At 38.5% G+C, this 12,746-nt stretch overlaps 2 protein-coding genes across 9 annotated transcripts in view; one reads left to right on the top strand and one right to left on the bottom strand.

The window, feature by feature from the left end:
- DYNC1I1 (dynein cytoplasmic 1 intermediate chain 1) overlaps nucleotides 1-12,746 on the top strand; it is a 475,334-nt gene that overhangs the window by 443,263 nt on the left and 19,325 nt on the right. For all 7 annotated transcript variants that reach the window (XM_029233556.1, XM_029233554.1, XM_029233549.1 and 4 more), the window contains 2 exons: nucleotides 7,178-7,318; nucleotides 11,417-11,542. In XM_029233556.1, the coding sequence (XP_029089389.1) occupies nucleotides 7,178-7,318; nucleotides 11,417-11,542 (267 nt within the window). The remainder of the gene's footprint in view (nucleotides 1-7,177; nucleotides 7,319-11,416; nucleotides 11,543-12,746) is intronic.
- SLC25A13 (solute carrier family 25 member 13) overlaps nucleotides 5,580-12,746 on the bottom strand; it is a 332,699-nt gene continuing 325,532 nt past the window's right edge. For both annotated transcript variants that reach the window (XR_003795234.1, XR_003795232.1), the window contains one exon: nucleotides 5,580-5,731. The gene's annotated coding sequence lies outside the window, so the exon portion shown is untranslated. The remainder of the gene's footprint in view (nucleotides 5,732-12,746) is intronic.

Raw genomic sequence — 12,746 nt, 5'->3', positions numbered from 1 at the left:
GAAATTTGTACAGCAGGTTCTTATTAGTTATCCATTTTATACATATTAGTGTATATAAAATTCAAAAAAAAAGAAATGAAATTTGTCTAAATGTTATATTTACTAAATGTAGTGCGACCACTAATGTCAGATTAGCTCTGAGAACTGGCAAGTGTTTACCTGGGGAATTTAGACATAAGTTATGAAGGGAGAATCAAGGTGTAATCCATGGATCTAGGTTTATAACTTTATCTTTTTAAATTTTTAAGAATTATATGTTGGTTAAAAAAAAAAGAATTATATGTTGGTAAATTTATATAGTTATATATATATGTATGTATATAATTTATTATATTAAATATAAATTTGTTTACAATGGGGAGAGAGTTTATAAGCCAGATGCTAGAGTGGATGGAGGTGGACAGTTTAAGGACCAGAGTGGAAATATTCTGCCACTTAATCTACCCACTAATAAAATGCAGTTGTGCAGTTTAACCCGCAATAGGAACAAATAAATAAAGCTGCTTAAGCCTGCAAATATGTCTATACTGGCTCCACCTTCTAACTTTTCAAGGCACGGCTACAACCACACTTCTAGCTGCTTCTAGGTCCAGCCCTAGGTCATCCCTCTACACCGGCTAATCCTTCACACCAGTCTCCATCCCGTCCCGCCTGCCTCCTAATACAGGCTCTCATCCACCTGAACATTATCTTCATATCGAATGTTTCTTTCTCTAACGTCATGTTGCATATGAAACCACTTGGCCGTGGTACGAGTAGAATTGGGGCAGCAGTAATCAAAGAGGGGCTCTTCTGAACTTGCTTGCTTCCTTCTACAGCCACAGAGTCTGTCAGAGAGAGACGGTCAGTCCAGAGGATGGCCACCCACATGGTACCAATGAGCCAACTGTCGGGTGACCGTCTCTGCCCTGCCTCCACTCAAATAAGCCCGGAGGCAGAACTTACCAAAAGAGCCCTAGCAGCTGAGGTGAATGCAAACAGCTCAATTCAAAAGAGCACCCCTGCTTGCTGAGTGTCTTAACAAGGATTCTGTACAGATTTGTTTCACTAAAATGCCTGTTTTATAGGAGAACCTTTAGGTGGAGCTGATATGCATAAAACTCGTGCCAGTGCGGCGAAATAACTCCTTTTATGAATGAGGGAGGCAAAGCTGGTAACTTTTTCCGTGGCTTGAAACACTCAAACACTAGTCAGAACCTGTGAATATGTATACATTCTTTTATATGGATTTATCCTCTTTATTGGTGGCGCCTCCTGGATTAGAAGGATTCTTCCATGCAAATAAGCCGTAGAGGAAGGTAGTGAAGCAAAGAATACCTTTTATGTGGCTTCAGTACTTACTTAGCAGAACTTCTACATTTATAGAGAGGCAAATGCTAAATTCCTGGATTTCTATAACCTTCTTTGTAATTCTTTTAATTAATTCAAGTTAAAGTCCTTAAATGTATTTTTGGTTAATGTACACAAACAACAAACAGACCCACTGTACATCTTCTGTTAAGAATAGCTCATCCAAAGTGTTTATGCCTGATTTTGAATTTCTGACCATGGTAGAAGCAGGTAAAGATATGATTTGGGTATCATGAGTATTGTTACAATATTAGCCACAGAAATGAAGATAAATACAGGATACTTTGTGCTTTAGAAAGACACTACATTAAATTGCAAATAATGTTTTCCAGCCATAGTACCAAATTCGCAACACTTCTTTTGGGCCAAGAAAGTTGGTGGTTTGGTTTGGTTTGGTTTGTGAGTTTGGGTTGGTTTGTTTGTTTAAGCACTTTCTTTTTATGGTAGAAGCATCCATTTTTGTGTGAGCTTGAAGTTCGGGGGTCCTTTGGTGGTTTTTTAAAAAGTGATATTGTGGTCTCACATTTTAGTGTTTCCTGGAAGAACTAGCTGGCTATTTAATTACTTCACAGGAACCCACATGACAATTTTTGAAGGACATTTTCTTATTACTCATTGTTTAGTATTTTGGTCATCATTTTTCCCCCAACAAGATATAGTTTTCAAGGTAAGACTCCATTTGTTTTCCTTTTATTTCAGAATAAAAATATAGAAATTCTACTGTTAGTTGTCCACCCCGACCTGACCTACCCATGAAATACCCCCTTCCCCACTCCCCCGTCACCAAAAGAAAGGTCCATGGTTTGGGCAGGCATTTCTAAGTTGGCTTTGAGAGCTAACCATTTACAGGCAAATGAAACCTCAAGAACCACAGTGTTTGGAGGTGTTAGGAGGCATTTTAACACAAATCTTCCTATTCACCAACCTGCAAAAAAACTAAAGCCCATTAGGATGCCTTGAGCTGCCTGATAGGAGGAAAAAAAAATCATATAGAGGAAAATAAAACAAACACTATATTCCCTGGATGTGACTTTGGTACATTTCTAACGTCAGAAATAGAAATTCACCTCTCATGAAATCATTTTACAGTTAACTGATTGGAAAAATACGCAGCTCTAGTCATTGTCAGAAGTATACTTATAAAATCAAAGCTCAATCCAGAGATCGTCTTTATTGTAAAACGTTGATGGATGTTGTAACTGTTCATTTTTGAACAGAGTTCATTACCTGCCTCTCTTTTGTAAATTTAATATTCTATACCCCTTCTCTGGTCAAATAGGAGGTCTTTTATTACTTTTATTATTTCAGTTTTTCTCACTGAAAACTACCCTCGTACATCTTTGTGTATTTTGGTGAAATACAAAGTAAAGAAGAATCACTATGATATGAATTCCACAGAACATCAAGGAAGATGGCTTTAATTATAATACTTAGTTTTGAATAACTCCTTGTTAAACTTTCACATGCTTTATTCCACTCAGCCCTTACCACAGAACAGAGTCATAGAATCACAAAGCCAGTGGGAACCCTTGAGGTCAATTGCTCTAGCTTTCCATCTTACAGATGAAAAATAAACTTCAGATCCAAGAATGTTAAGTTCAATTTCCCAAGGTCTGTAGTTTTTCCACTTTCTTCTACTTCCTTTTCTATTCCATACTCCTTGTGTTATCCCCATCTATCAGATGAGTCCCTCACCCAAAGTTGTATAGACATTCAGTGAACTTGAACCCGGATCTTTGCCTCTTAGCATCATTTTATTCTGCTCTCTAATGCATGGCCTGCTTTAATCTCTGCTGGCTAAAGGCCTATTTCCATCCTGTTTCCTAGTTTTCAGGAAAGAAAGACTTCTGTTAGTGTCACAGGGTGCTGAGGCTGCCTGGAATTGTATGGGTAACATCTTCAGGATTATTAATAACCGATTCAGGAACTGAAACATTGTGCATGTGATAGTTTTGAACTCTTTCTACAAGTTACAGTGTGCTTAGTAAGTACTGGTTGAATTGACGGGGACAGCGAAGTGGAGAGGTAACAGATCTTTTGCTCTTTCTGTAAAGACCGAAGACCTTCACTGTGTTTCATAGAGGACCACACGGTTCCAGCATATAGAGGATGTGCTTAACAGCTAGAAAAACCCGAGAACCAAATCCAGCACCACCACTCACAACCTTCGTGGCCTTGGGAAAGTTTCTAACTTTCCTGAACTATAATTTTCTCTTCGGTAAATACCGTCTACCTTACAGAGATTTTATGCAGATTAAATTAGACAATGTGTGTATAGTCAGGCACACGCAAGCACCCAATAATGTACCCTTTCCTGCCCTTCAAGTCTGTCTGGGAGGTGACTGGTAGCCTGCTTCTCCGCTCTGTCTGAGAATCAGGGCATTAAAATCACACTGGTCGGTGTCTGGATATTTTAACATTTTGGCACAGTTCTGGAAACCCGTCTAAAACACAGGGTGTCGCAGCTTTATTTCATTGGCATGTGTCACACATGCCGTAGTCTGCGTTACAAGGCAGTTTTCCTTTTTGTTCTCTAACGGGTCTCTGATACCAAACAGGGCATCAGAAAAGAGAACACGCAAGTGAAGGGGTTTGTGTCTAGTGAAATTTGATTGTCTTAAAAAACGCTTTCTACGGTAACACATAGTGGAATGATATTTAATTTACTAAATGGCCTTGAGTATTTTGCAGGGTTAATATTTAAAATCACCAAGCTTCTGTATCTTTAATATATAAAAATGATATTATAGGATCCTCCTCAAAAATCATTGGTCACATTTGCCCCTACCCGCCCCACCTTTTCAAAACTTGTAGTGTTCTAAAATCGGTGATAATGCAATAGCAAGCTATAACAACTTTGTAGATACAAACATATGTTTCAAAATTCAAAAACAGAATCTTTAGACCCTCATGCTTTTGATATATTTTGTTAATATTTCATGATATATATGTAAATTATGAAATGTTTTATATTAAATGTTTGAGACAAATTTTCAATGAGGTTTTCAGCTTACCCTTTGAGTTCCAACTAAGATAGAATGGAAAACTCCTCTATTGAAAAAACTGCACTTCATATTCAGAATAGCACTGCTTACTATTGTAAGAGTGGCATTAGCCTATGCCTATAGCATGTGCTGTTCTAAACGTGGGAACTGTTGCTTCATAGATGTCGGTCCCCTCGGTACCCTAAAAATGCCTTCAATCTCCACCAAGACTTCTTCGTCCTGTGAATTTATCAAGGTTAGAACAAAGCCTTTGAAAATATAAATCCTTCTCCCTGCCCCAAACATGCACAATCTGTAGCTTAGAATTAACTTGCACAGTGACTTCAGTCTTGGAGGCGGGAGGTGATAAGGGGGCTGAAGAAAACCTAGGGAATAATAGCATTTCAATACAATACTGTTAAACACGAGAAAATCGGTTTTTGGTGAGATGAACAAAGCAGTTATTTCCAGATGTTTAAAAAGTAAAATCTCCAGGATATACTGGAGTTTTGACCAAGTTTCTTCTAAAGGAAGACACCAAAAGAAAAAAGGAAAGAAATACCACTAGAGATTAGCAGCGTAATTTGAGAGAATTAACATGTTGAATAATATCAGCTCCTTAGAAGATGACTGTTTAAAGCTAGATGGTTTTCTAATTGATCAAAGCAAGGACTGAAGATGAGTTATGTGTATTGAATGTATGCGTGCGTCTATGTCTAGACCTCTGTGTACTCAGTTATACTATCAGCTGGGTTATTAAGAGAAGATACTGAGAACTGACTTTTTAAAGCATGTGTAAGTCTTTTCTACTCTTTGATTTTAAGAAAAATGTGTTACTCATATTCTCTAACAAATAGTGACTAGCTAGCTACAAAATCAAGAATTTGGGGCAGGAATAATCTTCTATGAAGACTTAGGATTTAATATTCACAAGTAGTCAGTGAAGGAGCAGCTACTCCACCCTGCCTTTTTTTATATTAATAAGGAAAAAAGATGATATAATCATATTAATTTAAGGTCATTGGGTATTCAGATTTGCTGAAGGAAGGTAGTTTGAATCACCTCATCCAAGCAGTGAGAGGAAGAAAAAAAGCTACATAAATAGCAAATAGGCAGATAATCTTAGCTCCAAATTACAGTGCACATATGGGAGATCATGAACTTTTTGGCATAGAAGAGGTATAGGGTATTAAAATACAAAACTATAAGGCTAAATGTCCATTTAATTCTTTTTGAGATCTCAATGTCACATGTTCGTTTTAGGTACTTCTTAAACTAAAAATAAGACCACACACACCACCCGCCCCACACATACAATGTCCCATCTAAAATCTTCCGCTGCTTTAATAGTCTTACAGTTGTGTTCACGTCTCAGCAACGCCAAAGCAAGATAATTCCTGGAAAGAGAAATCATGTATAGTCACTACCTTAACAAATTTTTGCATTAGGTTTAGGCTGTGGGAGTTTATTGTCTTCCCATGATTTTTCTCACCTTGATTTCAGCACACACATTTTGTGCATTTTATTTTCACTCACAGTACATTTGGGGAGTTTGCTCGAATATTTGGAGCTGATTCCCCACAGATACATTCTTTGAACATTTTCTGCAGAAAGTATTTGATTGTTCATATTGTATGTTACCGTTTTTTGATCTTATTACTCTGGCCTGTACAGGCATTCAGCTGAACCCATGAAAGGAGTACAGACAGCTGACTGGATGAGGAAGACATTGGGGGGAAAAACTCCCATTGTTTAGATTTCTGTCAGAGGATATAAGAATGCTTAATTTCTTTTATCTCTAGGGCTTTCATTATCATTTAAATTTCATTTTACATTAATTGATCAGGGATTAGTAAAGCCATTATGCAGAAATTAGAATAAGACAAGCCAGATGGAATGAATAATTCATGAAGTCCAATTACGTTTTATTTCTGGTGTACTTTCAAACTTGCCTCTGACTTCTCTGCTATTTTGATGTGACAATATTCACAGGAAATCAAGAGTGCCATTTTAATTTATTGTATCCCTCCGAAGGGGAAGCATTTGTAGGCAGTAGGGGTGTGCTAGTGCATTCTCCCCAAAAAACACCGATTTCAGGGCTCTTAGAAATACTGAGTAATCTAGAAAACGTGGTCCGCCTCCTACGAAGGTTCAGGGGCATTGCATTGAGCCCCGCCAGTCCACCTGATTTGGGTGAACTGACCCTGGAGAGAGAGACCAGAGACTCAGAACCGCGAGATTTTTCACCTCCCAGAAGAGCTACAAATCCCTTTAAAGTATGTATCCCCATCCCCGCCGCAGAGGAGCCATTAAAGTATAAATTTGGCCTCGAGTTGGATTGGAGGCAGAGTTGCAGCTACAGAAAACGACCGCGAGGTGGCAGGCGTTGCCTTCAATGCCAAGGGTTCTGGGTCTCCGGGACCGCCGGGGCTTCCAGATCCTTCCCCGCGGGTCTGATCCCGGCAGGCAGAGCACGCCTGGGTTCGGGCCCTGAGCGACTCGCAGAGCATAGCCCGGCGAGATCTCCGAACTCCTGGGCAGCCCCGGCCACCTGTCTGGAATGTCTAGCACGACTGTGTCTGAAACCGCCTTCCCCCGCCCGTCCCAGCCCCCAGCCCCTTAAAAGTCCCTCCCCGCCTCCCCCGCCCCCCTCCCCCCACCGTATTTACTTATGCCGGTGGACAGTTCTAGTAACATTAAAGCTGCGGTCCACCTTCTCGAGGACTTTCATCTCGGGAAGTTTTATGACACTTTGTGAATGTGCAAAGTTTTTAATTAGGCTCGCTAGACAGCCCGAGGCAGCCGCAGCGCCACAAAGTCTTCACGGTCTCTCTGCTTTACAGCACAACAAGCCGCTCTACTCCTTTGAAGACAATGCAGACTATGTGTACGATGTCATGTGGTCCCCCGTGCATCCCGCGCTCTTTGCCTGCGTGGACGGGATGGGGCGCTTGGACCTCTGGAACCTCAACAATGACACCGAGGTGAGCGGCGGCGCAGGCGCCGGGCCGGGCGGGCTGGGAGGGGGGAGCCGTCGGCCTCTCTCCGTCTCCCCCCTCTCTCTGAAATGGCCTTTTTTGGACAGACCCTCCAATTGCAGCTGGGCTGCCGACCCCCCATTCTCCGCTGCTGTGCAGGGTATTGGCAGATGCGTTGGCCCCAAATCATTTAATCTCACCTCATCCCTAAACCGTGGCGGAATCTTGGACAATTGACGACCCTTCTCTGCAAAGAGCAAAACCATACGTGTTCACGCCTTTTACTGCGGGAAAGGACACTCGGGCATATTTCAGGGTGTTGAAATAACTCTATTGGCAAACACTTGGAAAAGTAAGCTTCTGTGGACTTTTGACTTGAGATTGGGCTTTTTAAAAGGGCTATTTGCCAGTGTTCGCTACTTGCACAATTTCTGTTTTAAATCCATAAAAGATGATTCTCTTGACCGTTTATGTTTAGATCTAGTCTCCATTTGAAATTTACAAGGTGAATAATCCTTGACTAAGATACCGAACTCACAGACAGACTTTTATAAGTTTCAAACTCTGAACATGGATGTTAAACTCAGTATTTTTTTAATGAGATTTTAACATGTCACATTTAGAGTCCTTCACAAGTGAAAAATGTTTTCAAAAAGCAATTAACAATAAGAAATAGTCTTTAAAAAAATTTTGCTATATATATTAATGTTTTAAAAATTATGCCACGTATATTTTTCCTTTTTTACACTTTCTCAAAATTATTGAGGTGCTAATTCAGGTAGCAGCGTTTTTGGTTGGGTTTTTTAAACGTGAATATTAAATGTCCTTCAGTTTAATACAACAAAATGGTCTCGTCGTCTCTCCTGGTCTGTGATTCAGGGCAGCTCTCCATCAATAAGAATGGACAGGTAAGAAGAACAAGTGCTGAAAACTACATGTCAAGTGGAGAACGAGAGAGAGGTCTTTTGAAGTGTTCTGAGCAGGAAACAGCTCAGCCTTTTTAATTAGGAAGCCTACAGCTGGAGGATATGAGGAGGAACAGGCTCCCCTAGTATTTTTTCTGGGAGGGGGCAGGGAAATATCCTTCAGGTGTTATTATTGAGTCATTGTATCTTGCAAGATTATATACACCTAAAACCACTGCCAAATAGTTGTCTTTTAAAAAATCTTTCCATTTACGTCTGTTTTTTCCTTTTGGCTACCAGAAGTGTATGACAAGGACAAGAGTTATGTAATGAAGCATCTTTGGAAATAAAGGGCATGAATACGTGCAGTGCCCATCACTTCAGATGTTGAAATGTTTATAACATTATTGCTTTTATAGAAAGGTGTCATTACTCTACGATGTGATGGTTTCCCAAAGTCTTTCATCACCGTTGATTAAAATCATATTGTTTCTATCTGCTAGAATAAACTCAATTCACTCTAAACAACCAAAAACACATTTTCCAGATTGATTTAGGAGACCCAGTCAGAAATCAGATTTAGTAGAAGTGAGTTCAGGTGATACTCAACTATGATGTAATGGAGTGTTCTACCAACTCCATAGTAATTCCTCTGTAACTCTTCTCGTTTAGTTTTGTGTTTTAATCGGCTTTTTAGGTAAAACAAAATTAATATCTCAGCATTGCCAAACGTGTTTTCCCTTCCCTCGCTCTAGGTATCAAGAGACAACCACATAAGTGTTTTATTGTTAACCATTTAAAAAAATGGTTACTTGGCATGCAGATCGTTTAGTTTTGCGGTGATCGTAGTTCTGCTTTCACAATAATAGTAGATACGTTGAGTCTGATTCAAATTCAGTAATGAACTGAACACTTTTTAAAACACTCATTTTTGCCTTCTATCAAGTTGAATACGATTTTTCAAATATTTGTCCGATTAGGAATTAGATTTGTTAAAAAAAAAAAAACAAACACCTGAAGTCTCAGTGTTTCTTTGTCCTTGTTCAAAATACTGTGCTTTTAAACCAAGTTATTCCGACTGCTCCTATGCAAGGATAGTTCATATTCACCTACTTCAGTGTCACCTCTACACAATGTAGTAAATTATGTATATACATCCTGTCTTTGCAATTAAAATGATTGAGTCCTTAAAAAAAATATGAAAATATACACGAAACTGAGATACAAGAGTAAGAAAGCCAGAGACCATATATGGATTATTTTCATTGTAGATTCATCAACTTCTGAAAGCTCATTACTGGTCAGACTAATAAGATATATTTTTGTCATTTTCTTCATGCATTTGATAATTCTTTTAGCACATGTTATAGGCTGTGATAGCCTTTTTTTTTAACCACTTATAATATCTATGAAAAGAAGATATTTTTAAAGGGTTAAAATATTAATTGTTCCAGTTTGCTACTTTACTTAATTCCAAATAAATAAAATTCTTTAAAATGTCTTAGGCATAATTTAAAATGTATCCAAAATATCACTTTCTTTTGAGTATTATATTTATATTAAGATTAAATACTTTTTATTCAAATTTTGAGATTGTTCACAGATAAAATCTGTTATTAACTAGCGTTAGAGAAAGTAGGATCCTGTATGATCTCTCTAAATTATGGAGTTAAAAGTTAACTCTGAAACTCTATAGCTGAATCGCAGATTTCTTTTCTGAGAAGCACACTAATAATAAAGTGCATTGACAGATTTATGGCCTAAACTAAATTCACATTGTTTTGGCCTTTAAAAAGCTTGGTTACAAATTCAGTCTCCAGCACTGCACAGCAGGTCCCTTTACTGTAGAAATGGTGTATTTAAAAAAAAAAATGAGCTGGGGACTTTTGACATTTTTGCTGTCAATTGACATACAGTGATTTAAGCAGGTAAAATAATTTTTATTGATTTCAAGATTAAGTTTAAACATAGCTTCTTACATATGATGGAGTTTTTATTGCTATTTTAAAGATAGGTATTGGGTCAATAATATCATATAAACAGATGGTTTCAATTCCCTGAATAGCAGAATGCCAGGGGAGCTAAGGCACAGTATATGTGGTGTTTCCATCCTAATAGGACATGTTTATTAGACACAGGTCTTAAAACAGTGGCATAAGATGATGTTGGTGGCCCTCTTTTCACTATATTTTTTTTTCCTTTTTTATTTTAACATTTACCTTTTTTCATTTTTAATGGGCTATTGTCATTTCCTATTCAACTTTCTTGTAGAAGGCTTGGAGATCTGGTCTATCAGTTATAAACGTCCAACCTTCATGATGAGTGTTTACACAACTGATGATGAAAAGAGGGGCAGACCCACTAAAATTCTTTTTCCAAATATTAAGGTTCTTGTAACAAATACTGCAGGTTCCATTTCAGCACCTCTGGTTCACTTTAATAATGATTAATATTGTAATTATCAACACTGTTAGATTTCAGGTGTTTATTAAAGGAGATGTAAGGCCTTTTCTACGAGTAAGTGCTACATTCTATCAGGATATCACCCTGAGGACATTTTCAGAGTTATAGAGAACTTCCTACACCTTGGTATTGCTAGGAGGAAGAAAAAAGGTGGCGGGGGGGGGGGGGGGTGAGAAAAGAAAAAAGAAAGGAGAACTTGCAGTTTTGAAGTTTCTCACCTGCTTGCTTTTTCTTCTTCTGAGCATCCCCTCCCTGATGAGGTTTTGAGGGATCAATACATTTTTTTCCCCTGAAGACCCTTAATATGACTTTTTTTCCACCATATACCCCATTCCCCCTTTTAGAGTATCCTTAATCTTGGTAAATCCTGAAATCTCCCCCTCCATTGATCCATAAATTATGACCTGATCAAGAAGTATCACATTTAGCTGCTGTGTTTGTATGTTGTTTGTGCACCCTGCATAATCGGAAGAAATATTTGTCACTCACTGCCCATTGACTGTGGAAAAAGACTCTCCCTCTTTTCCTTTTTTTGTGAAAGGGTCTCTTCTCTCTACCCTTTAATTCAGTGGAGCATATGATTTGAGAACAATGAATCCTTTTCACCCCTGCACAAGGGATATATAGTACTTAATGCACATGCAGGCAGTGGTGACTCGTCGAGTTAAACGTATCGTTGTGAATTTGTATATTTAAGTGCATATTCAGAGATTCTTTGTCGTAACCCCTTTGGCAGGTTCCAACAGCAAGTGTGGCCATTGAGGGGGCATCCGCCCTAAACCGTGTTCGTTGGGCTCAAGGTGGCAAAGAAGTTGCCGTTGGGGACTCAGAAGGCCGTATTTGGATCTATGACGTCGGAGAGGTACATGTTATTTGGTTTGGGTGTTTTGATTTTGTTTTTGTTGTTCAGTTTTTTTGGTTTTGTTTTTGCTTGTATATCTGGTTTGAAGACCTAGTGAAATTATTGACAGCACCTTGTGGGCCCTGAGAGCCCTCTCGAGTGCGTTTGCAAATTTCCATTGACTTCAGTGGGAGTTTAGTGAGACTTCCTCAGGGCCTAATTTGGTCTTCCGTCTCCACGCACAGGACCGTGCGTTAGTTAGCGATCGGGCCTCTTTCAGAGTGCTGTAGAATTCCCAGCTATCCTGTGATGAAGCATGGCACTTCCCCCCAGTTTCATGAAAATGAAAAGTTTGCCAAATTCATCATGCGAACATTGAATTTGGAATTTGTTGTTTACTTTGAAAAGTCAAGCTTTAGTTGGTGTGTTCAATTAAAAGGTATATACTATTACTTTTCAATTAAAAGTAGCCAGTTAAAAAAGCTGAGGTGAATCAGAACTTCGTATCGTTTTCATGATATTCAAAGTTATTATATGCAGTGTGTACTTCTCTGGTTTATCCTGTTATATGACATGTAAAGTCATTCTGAATATCATGGTACATATCAAAAGAAAAAACTACATCTTTTTTTTCATATAAATCTCCTTGAATATTCATACTATACTTAATGTTACATTATCAGTCAATTTTACAGAAGCATATCTGTTTGTTTTTACTCTATGAGAAAGTATTGACAAAAACCTTCATTTTGGTTAAAGAGTTCTTTTCTTAAAGACAAAGAAAATATTGAACTTTCAAGCAAAACAAGAGTGTTGTGTAAGTTGTTTTCGTGTAATATGAATATAACGTTTGCATTCCGGGGGAAAATATACTGCATTTGTGTATATAATGTCCTAGACCTAGGGAGTGCTCTTTGAGTGCCTGGTGGATGGGCATAGCTGATCACAGTGAGAAGGGTTCTTTATGGTTTCATCAATGAGCTTTCTATAATTTTGGCAATCCTAGATGGTTTGCTCTACAATGGAACTTTTGATGATGCTATATGGTAGAGTTGGTTGTGTTGAAACAAGCTGGATGGTGTTTGTGTGTGTGTGTATGTATGTGTTTTAATTCGGCCAGAGACAGAAACTAAATGACTTCAGAGATGGGAGTCTTCTGTTTGGGGATGTACAACTCTAAGGAGAACAGCTAGAAGAATCTCTTGTTTTCACTGCATGCCGTCCA

The sequence above is a fragment of the Monodon monoceros genome, unplaced genomic scaffold, assembly GCF_005190385.1.
Source record: "Monodon monoceros isolate NGI ecotype Baffin Bay Population unplaced genomic scaffold, NGI_Narwhal_1 Super_Scaffold_2, whole genome shotgun sequence".
Taxonomy (NCBI): Eukaryota; Metazoa; Chordata; class Mammalia; order Artiodactyla; family Monodontidae; genus Monodon; species Monodon monoceros.
This window is presented reverse-complemented; position numbering and strand designations above follow the sequence as displayed.